The sequence below is a fragment of the Poecilia reticulata genome, linkage group LG7, assembly GCF_000633615.1.
Source record: "Poecilia reticulata strain Guanapo linkage group LG7, Guppy_female_1.0+MT, whole genome shotgun sequence".
NCBI lineage: Eukaryota > Metazoa > Chordata > Actinopteri > Cyprinodontiformes > Poeciliidae > Poecilia > Poecilia reticulata.
This window is the reverse complement of record NC_024337.1, coordinates 21371308-21380958: the sequence shown is the minus strand read 5'-3', so window position 1 is coordinate 21380958 and position 9651 is coordinate 21371308. Positions and strand designations below refer to the sequence as shown.

Below are 9651 nucleotides of genomic sequence, written 5' to 3'. Positions count from 1 at the left end.
TATCATTTTCCTTCCACTTTTTCAATATACAGTAATTAGTGTTGGTCTGTCGTTTCAGTAAAGTATGTTGTACTTTATGTTCATCTCAATGTGAATGAATATTTTTGCAAGGTTGTGTAGAAGGCATGTTTAAAAAAAAACATGTACCAGTGTATACTGATTTGTTCCATTTTGTAATTATTCCAATCACATTATTAGAACTTGAATTGTGAAGGTCCAGTCAAACCCATTGTCTTGTCATGGTGTGGTCTTGGGGAAGCAAGACGGAGCTTTTAATAAGTAACTGAGGGGCTAAGGATTGATATTTCTGCATCCTGCAGACATCTGAGCTGCAATTTCAGTCGATAATATAATAAGGCTTCTGGTGCATAAGGGTAAGCTCTGGGGATTCAAACGGATATGTGGCACATTTGAAATTCCTTGCTTAGCAGTCAGAGGAATGCATTTCTTTTTTCCAATATTTCATCATTTTATTCATTTTGGTGCTTCTGTAAATTCTTCAGAAAAACTTGGTTGTTATTGACCCCCGCTCAACCTCCCCCCCCCAAAAAAAAAGTTAACTAAGCCTTGATTGTGAAACCAAACATCATTAGCTATCGTCTTGTTCATCACGAAGACAGTGAATTAATCTGTGCACTCCTGCAACCCACCTCCCTCGTAAACGGCTAAGGAGGTCACAGGAGGCGTTGAGACTAATGAAACCATAGACACAGCACTGATTAACCCCTCCTTGAGGAGTTGTTATCATAAATTCGAGTGTGCTTGTTGTTCTGCATGAAGCTCCGCATCGTGTCCTGCGCCGGTTCCGGCCTGTCTGAATGGAGCGCAGGTTGAAATATAAGATCTGCTGACGTGCCAGGCAGCAGGTCTGGCGGAGAGGTGGTATGAATGGAACTTGCAGACTCAGGATATCTTGTTCCTCTGGAATATGTCAACATGAATCAATTTCTCAGCACTCCTATGACCTGCACAGAAGGTGTTTTGCAGCTGCTTTTTGCATTTTGCGTGAAGAAAGAATGAGTCAGGCACGCCTGCTTTATCTCTGTGCTTTTGTTCAGAGATTGATTGTTTTCTGGTTGTCTGTGCGAATTAATCTCCGACCCAATAATCTCGTTTTTTCCCATAAATATGACTTTTTGGCATTTCATTCATTGCTTAAAACCCAAAAAAGTGTGGATGACTTTCTTTTTTTTTCCATAAATGCATGGACAAGTGAAATAAGATTAATAAATTATGTATTTAATACTTTAGTTTTTTTTGGACATTTCTAACTGTGGCCTTGAATTAATGTTTAAACCCAGCTGATCAAGTTCTCACTGTGGGGAAAATTTATCTTTGGTTTTTTCATATTCATTCTTGAAAAGCTCAGTTTGGAATGAGACCTGTTTTCTGCTTGGATGTGCAAAGTTTTGAACAAAAGGGAAAAGAAAGCAGAGCAGCCAGGATTTCCTTTGACATTTAGAGACCCTAACACACCATTTCAGCTGAGTTACAGACTTTTATTACCCTTGACTCCTAGAGACAAAGGAAAATAACAGAGGAGAGTGGTATGTATTCCTTTGTAACGCCAAATCCATTTAATCTGCTTGACAGTACAATCATAAACCATTAACCTTTGCGTTCTGGGTGTTTTGATGCTCATCAGGAAAATTGCGTCCAACAGGACAAATAACTTACATTTACAGCCAGAGCAGCAATGACACGGTTTGGGAATTAAAGCATATTTATGTGTCGAGTGGCCCCAGTCAAAATCTATACCGCAATATAATTGAGAAACTGAAGAGAGACTTGAAAACGGCTATTGACAGATGTTCTCCATTCACCCTGATCAAATTTGAGCACATTTACGAAGAATAATGGGCAAAGTTTCAAGTTTTATATTTGCAGAATTTATCCAAAGTCTTGAACCTGTAATTGCAGGAGATTGTTTTTTTTTGTTTGTTTGTTTTTTTTTTTTTGTACATTAAAATCTAATGAAGATTGTGGTATTAATGTAAGAATAGCTAATTGGGTATGAGTAAAAATTAGTTTCTCACAACGCACCCAGATCTTAGGATTTGTAGTTTTTGTCATCTTTTGCTGCCAACTAACTCCTAAGTTTGTCCCTGCCAGTCCAACTAGATGTATTAAATAAAACACATTTTATCCAAATAAAGCAGAAAATGAGAAACTGTTTCTGACTGCTGCTGTATATCCTCTTGATCAGATGTTAGGCATGTTGACACATTGATGGTCATGACAGAACAGCCCTTCCCGTTCACTGACTGTTTGTCTGAATCAGGCACATTAGCACATATGAGAAAGCCGCCTTCTATAAGCAGCGCCAGGACAAACAATGACTTTTGCCAGTGAACTTGAAGGAGCTCTTTTAGGCATCTGTGGGTCTCAATAGCTGCTGTGTTTCTGCTGTGAGTTTCATATGCAATGAGGCGGCGTTCTAAGGGTGGAGTTCAGGAAAGCAAACTCATTTTTGCGGTCATCAGTGGAGGTGAGAAATGGTGACGTCTAACGCGTTTCATGCTTTTTTGTCTGTTTTGCCATCATATTTTTCTGAAGTATATTGCATCATATATAGAAATGGACCAATCAAGCTTTTTTTCTGGTTTTCTTTGAGGTCTGACTACTGATTTCAATTTTCTTTCAAAAGGTTTATAATGAATACAAAGTCATTTATGTGAACTTGTTTCAGCTGAGCAACTTCATAAATCGTTGACCTTAAAATTCAAAATGTGCTGCAGTTTCCTTGGTGAAGGTAGAAGAACGAACACAGGGCAATATTAACCACATTCATTCATCAAAGGGCATGTCTCTAAGCTTTATGTGTTTTGCTTAGCTCAAAGAACATAACGGGCATCAAAGAGCATGCTGCTCTTCAAACACTTAAACACCCAAGAATGAAGGATTTCCATTTAGTGAACATATTTGAAAATAACTCTTTATACTGTGAAATTTCTCATTTTTAACTAAAGATGGAAACATTTTGATTGGGTTTTAGAAGGGAATAAAAAGTTATGGACGGCCTCTAGAAATCAATTTTGGAATCAGGACAGCAGCCAGATGTGATTTTTAAAGCGTTGATTGTCTGTTTATTGATTTTATTATCCGCCATGGTGTTATTAGGCAGGAAGCCGAATCATTCAGGGAATTTTATGAAATTGATGACAACAGATGAGCATTTAACAAAATCCCGTTGAGTACATTTTACATGTTTATTTCATTATTTTCTTATTGTTGAAATATTCTCATAATAATGTGCATTTTTTTTACTTGTAAAGTGCATCACATGTTGAGCTAAAGTCGTCGATAGGATTTGAAGTGAAGAGAACTCAAATGCGGTGCCTCATTTCCCTGACTTACCCTGCTCTGTAAACCACAGGGCTGCCGTTCGAGACAGGTGTGAGTCTGCTGCTGCCACAAATAGATCGCTGCACAGCCCCCCATGACCCAACCCCTCTATCACCTCACACACAAACTTTCCCCAACCAGAAAAAGCCGACCTGCTGTGTCCCTGTGCCTTTGAATAATCCCCCCACTTCCCCTCCCCGACTTGCATTCAGAACAAAAAATGTCTGACCTCAGTCATCCTGAATGACATCACTGCTCTGAGACCCCCAGCGCCCCCCGTCACCATCAGGCTTACGGTGCATCTTTAAGATGAGCATGTTGTGTACTCTGTAACCAGAGGGAGGCGATGTGACACTAAGTGCACACTCTGGACCGTGTCCCATTCTACAAGGCCTCTGTTTTGTCATTTAGGCTGCCTGGCTGTAGTCATTATGGCCACCATGAGTATTTATACCCACTGTGGCCTTTGTCGCATTTAGAAATCTTGGCTGCACTGAACACCAACCACCAAACAGACTGTCTGAGTCCTGCTTTGTTTTCCATCTGACCTCCAGATTTTACAGTGTGGGTCATTGGGGGGGGAGAAAGCACCTCTCATCAGTATGTCGAAAAGGAGAAAACAAAATGGAATCAGCAGTGCATTCAGTGGCTTTTCCATTGTGTGAATGTGTATTCTTTGTCTACTTCTTTGCAGCTTTGTGTTTAGCAGAGCGTGTCACCTCACATGGAGCTATTTTTAGCAGAGGGAGAACTGTGCTGTAGTATGTTTTTTTTTTTTTTTTTATGTCGGGGTGGGGCAACTGTGAAGAGCTTCAGAGAAAAGCGATAAATGGTAACGGGTTGGCTTCAGCTGAACAGGACAAACACGGCCCACTTCTGATAATCCCAGCAGAAATCAGCACACGAGTAGAATATCAGTGGAATTAGAGAAATAAAAAGAAATCAGGGAGAAACGCAGCTTTTAAGCTGAGCCCATCCAGCTGCAATCACAGAAGGAAAAGCCAAACATGTGGTTGAGTTGTAAAGTACAGCTCTGCAGTTTCCACTGAAAGGGTGTTATTTAATTCTTGCAATTTCTCTGCCCACTCAGGCATTTTAAACATTGCAGAGAAATGCCCAGGAGCTGGTCACTAGTGGCCCGCATTCATATTTTAGTGCAATTTAGAGTCTGCACCTGGCTAGGATATGACCTTGGAATGTGAAAGGAAACGGACAGCCACACCAAGAAAGTGCAAAATAAACCCACCAAGAATTCCGTCTTGTGTTTTTTTTTTTTGTTTTTTTTTTTAGCAAAACAAGGATCCAGTAACTTATGCAGATTTTTTTAATTACAAATGTATCAATTAAAGATGATTATTTGGGCCAATTCTAAGGATTAGGAAGCGAGACATTTTTTTTCTCTCTTTTTTATGTGGCTGAAGATGTGATGGTGTTTACAACATCACATTTTCTAGAGATGCACCAACCAGAGTTGTGACTGGTTGCCGCTCTCGTTTTTGTAAAGCTTTGAACAGCTTTACCACACCATGCTCAATTATTCTTTCATACAGTGTTAACCTAAAATAAACTGCATCCCAATTTTATATTTGGGAGGAAAAAGCTATAATCTTTTTTCAAATGTGTTAGATTTTTTTTACATTACATTATATATTTAACTAGGTTATGAACTTTTTATTTGCAAGGATTACATGTATGTTTTTTATAAATAAGACATCGGTATGACTCAGTACTACAGGAAGTAAAATAATTTTGGGCTATTTCCACAGAAACAAAATTATTATAGAGCTGTTACATCTGCTATATCTTTTCTGTTAAGCATTATTTTAGTGCCAACATTAACGCCCACCCACATTTGTATTTTCAATATGTTAAAATATATTTTAAAAGCATCCTAACCTACCTTTAATTTCTCTAGCATGGTGCCAGTTTGGGAGGAGCTGGTTTACTGGATCAATGGCATCCCACTCCTGTTGTTTGAAGTCCTTTTAATGAAATGGCAGAGAAAGTGACAGAGTATCTGGAGTTTCTCTTTTTTTTTTTTACCTTAAAGATGAAATTATATCTTTCCTGTTGTTAAGTGAGAACAGCCAGATACGGAGAATAAAAACAGCACAACTAATTAACCAACTAATATCAGCTTGTTGTACTCTAAAAGCCCATGCCATAAATGAAAAACAGCTAAGCTTCAACAAGATTGTGTGTCGTTTGAATGATCACCTTTAACTGTGGTAAAAATTTACTTCTTGACAAAAATATGTTTGAGTGTTTGATGGTTCTGTTTTCACTCAAGCTTCCCAAGATAAAACCAAGATGGTTAATCGACACCTTAATGATCTATTCCTATACATGTAAACCGAGGCAATAAAGGACAAACATTATGCATACCAGGGTCAGAGACTTTACAGACGGACGCAGTCAGGACAAGATTGGGAAATATTTGTTTCTGCTGTTTGAAATAATAATCGGCTAATACTAAGCTAAAAGAGGATAGCTTCCAGCTTCACTGCATCTGGATACATAATTTCTGTTCGAGGTGAAAGCATTTCTACTGCTTACTGCAGAGATGCACAGATGGGAATAAAGAAAAGCCTTTCAGATATCACTTGCCTCTTGTAAACTTTGATGATTCCCATAGGATCCCCCTGCCAACACATCTGGTCCAGCTTTGCTGCCAGGATGTGATGAGCAGAGGCAACATATCCTTTAATTAATCCTAAATCAGCTCTATTTATAAATCTGCTGCCAGATCTTTGTTATTAACAGGCATTCTTTGTTCCTGAGAATCTACAGGACTCTTTCTTTTTTCTTTCCCCCCTGTCTTACACAAAGTCCTCTGTGTTCACAAAGCTCTACCGGGCCACTACATCTCATTTAGTATGCTGTTGTATCAAACTATGACATCAGCCTGCTCTAATTGTTTCCAGACCTGTGAAGGGTTGCGTTTTCATTCTACTTTCCATCCATTTCTCGGCGCAGGCCTCGCTTCTCTGCATCTAGCAAAAGGGAAGGGGAAAAAAAGAAAAGAAAAGATGAGGAGAAACGATACATGATGTCATGTAGACGAGACGCATCGCGCCAAAATCTTGTGACCAACTTTCCAGGAAGCTATCACTTTCCCCTCCCGTTTCCTTTGCTGTATTTTCCCCTTCTCTGTGTTTTTTCATTCTTCTTGCAAAAGCAAAGCACCAAGTTTTTTCTTTTTTTTTTCTTGGTTCCCTGACAGTATTCAAGCAGCACATCTGTGGGAATTCACCAGATAAAGCAGTGTTCAGCTGCTTGTATCTGACTCGCGGATGCCTCCTTGGCAACGGCCCAACTCTAATGTATCCAGCCTCTCTTTGCTCTGCCAGGACTGTGAAGATTAAAAGAAGGGCAGGGTTTGAAACCAAAAGGAGTTGCTGATTGAAAAAAGGAGCTGAAATCCAGATAGACCATATGTATTGAGTTGAAGAAATGGTATTTTATGAGCAGTGAGTGGGCCTCTGCTTGGAATTCTCAATGACATCATGCTGGAGCAGAGCGCCGTGCAGTCAGGACTCCGGAGATGGAGTGGGCCTAAAGCAGACGGGGCGGCTAGACGGCATCGTAACTTTAGAAGAGGAAGTGAGACACGGAGGCCGGCAGGCTCAGAGAGCCACATAATTCTAACTAATCCTGTGAAGACTTTAATTTCTTAGTTTACATAAACTCATCAAGTGGGAATGAGTTTAGGAAGAAGTCTTTTTGATTCCGAAACCAATGTTGCCCCTGAGCCTCGTGCTAAAACAATCAGGGGGGTAAAACGCCAAATGCATCATCATTTCGCCAAGAAATTGCTTCATATTTCTTTCTCTCAATAGGACAAATAAACTCTGGTTAGCTGCTCCCTGTGGTGCTTTGCCAAAACAAAGCCAGACGCCGGGGCTAATATCTGATGTAACGCAGACATTTCCAAACACGGTGCTTTGTGCCTCTGTGTGTGGAATAATCAGTCCCAGTTTAATAAAGAAAAGTTTAAATGAGTCACCGCTGCTTTGTTTCTTTTTTTTTCTTTTTCTTCATGATGAGTAGTTGCATGTAAGCCGGGCCAAGTGTCTGCACCTCCACAAAGCATTAGCAGCTGTAGTCATCCGAGTGCAGGGCCAAGGTTTCAAACTGAAATAGATCAGCTGGTCAGTTGCTGATCTATGTCAGCAGATAATCCCCCTGCTTTGGTCAGACATTTATAGTGGATTGTTATAATATCTTTTACTTACCCTGTTTGGCTATGTCTTTAATTCTGCGTCTTTCATTACAGCCTGAGATGAAAACAGTCGACAGAAGGTGATCATTTCAGGGGCTCAGGCCTGTAATTAGAAGAATCTTCCTCTGGGTGTATGTGCGTGTCTGTTTGGATGATTGGTGTCCCTGTAAACTGGCTGCATGTGGGAGCCATTCTCCCCTGTTTCCTGTGCTCGTGTCATTCCTTAGAAAATACTTTTGACTGGGGGGACGTTTACCCCCGCGCCCCTGGCCTCAGAGGAGTGATTCGTCTGTGGTCTGTGAAGGGTAACAACAAGGGGCTGTCAGAGAACGGTCTGATGCATGTTAGGCATGGGGAGTGCATACGCCAGTGTTGTAGATTTGCTGCAGTCCGCTAGGAGAGGTACAAAATGTCACGCTGCAACCCCAAACGCCAACGAATGTTATTGGGACGTCATGGGAAAGACCAACACAAACTAATTTGTAATTGTGGATGGAAAGAAAAGGATCCAAACTTTGAAAGCTTTTTCCAAATAAAAATCTGAAAGTTATAGTATTTATTTGAATTACACTTCCGCTTAGTATGATACCTGTGATTAAAAAACCAGTGCGACTAATCAGAAGACATTTACTGAGGGTCCATTTGTGTATAATTTCATCTAAATGCAGCTGTTCTGTTAAAGCCTTGTGGGTTAGAGAACATCAGTCAACAGACAACATCAGGATATCAAGCATAAGCTTTTTTTCCCTTCTCAATCAACCCTAAACAAACATCCAGAACTAGAATGGAATGGTTTAGATCAAACCATAGTCAAATGTTAGAATGGCTCAGTAAAAGTCTTTAATTGTCCCTACCCAATCTGGTTTATGCTGAGATATAAATGTACATCTTTTTTTTGTTTTTTATTTTAAAAAAAAGGAAAGAAATGTGTGTCTAGCTTGTACTATAGGTTCATGGGGTTGTATTTAAATGCACACATAGATTTTCTTTTTGTTAAGCATCCCAAAAACTATTGCACTCTTAATTTTTTAATGGGTATGAATACTTTTGAGGCACTGTACATAAAGTTACGGAGGTGAAAGAGATTTTTTTTTTCCAGCTAAGACAGATAAAATCTCTTCAGGCCCTTTTTCTTCTCCACGTCTCAGATCTGAAAGGCTCTATTAATAGAGATCCACTTATTTGCTTTTATCTCCCCAGTATGTTCCCCTTTTTCTTTTTGTGTGAATCTGCAATACATTGTTTTCTTCGTCCTCCATGGAGGATGCATCCTATTGCCTACACCTTTTCCATCCATATGCTGAGGGTTTAAACATATAGGCTTATACACACTCCCCCCCCTCCCTCCTGCATTGCATCTTTAGCAACTTCCTTCATCACACACTCCGCTCTCTGTGCTGTAATTTCTCCATTTCACGTGTTCATAACATGCCCAGCTGCCTCGATCCTTTGCATTACAAGTCTTGCGTGGTGTTTGACACCAACAGCATATTTCTTCCAAATCCTTCACGGTTAAAAGCCGCGTCCTTTCACACCCCCTTTCTCTGCACCCCGCCCCCTTCCCTATACTGCTCAGGGCCTGGCAGACACTTGCATACTCCCCATGTTTCCAAGCCTCCACCCCCCTGGAAACTCCTACCAGCCCAGCGCGCAGAGGACGTAGAGGAAGAAAGACAAAAAGAGAGAGCTCAGTTGGTCTGTCAGTGATCGCAGACTGCCACTTGGGTCCGACTTAAAGGTCTGCCATCTATAGGACGGGAAAATAAATGGGAGTGTTGGTGAGATGCAGTCGGCTGCAGCCTGACAGAAGATGGTTCTGAGACACATTTACTGTTGGAGTAGTGTTTTAGGCAGTATGGGGATTCATGAGGGAACCCACTGATGTTTGGAGTACATCGTCTTGTGATTGCCGGCCAGCATGTGGTGTTTGCAGTGTAATTCAGAGAAGACTCAGTCGCTGCTGGAACTGGAGCTAAAAGGCTGGTAAGACTAATAGAAAAGTGGAAAATGTGCATGTAATTTTTATTTTATTTTTAAGTTTGCCTTTGAGTGAGGAAAAGCTGGAGTTTTTTTTTTTCTTTTTA

At 40.4% G+C, this 9651-nt stretch overlaps 1 protein-coding gene across 7 annotated transcripts in view; it reads left to right on the top strand.

The window, feature by feature from the left end:
• Positions 1 to 9651, top strand: part of iqsec1a (IQ motif and Sec7 domain ArfGEF 1a) — a 128555-nt gene that overhangs the window by 91732 nt on the left and 27172 nt on the right. The window contains exon 1 of one of the 7 annotated variants that reach the window (XM_008414097.2): positions 9269 to 9550. The exons of the other annotated variants lie outside the window; for them this stretch is intronic. Coding sequence (XP_008412319.1) covers positions 9486 to 9550 — 65 coding nt within the window. The 5' untranslated portion in view covers positions 9269 to 9485. Of the gene's footprint in view, positions 1 to 9268; positions 9551 to 9651 lie in introns of those variants that run through there. 7 annotated transcript variants of the gene reach the window in all.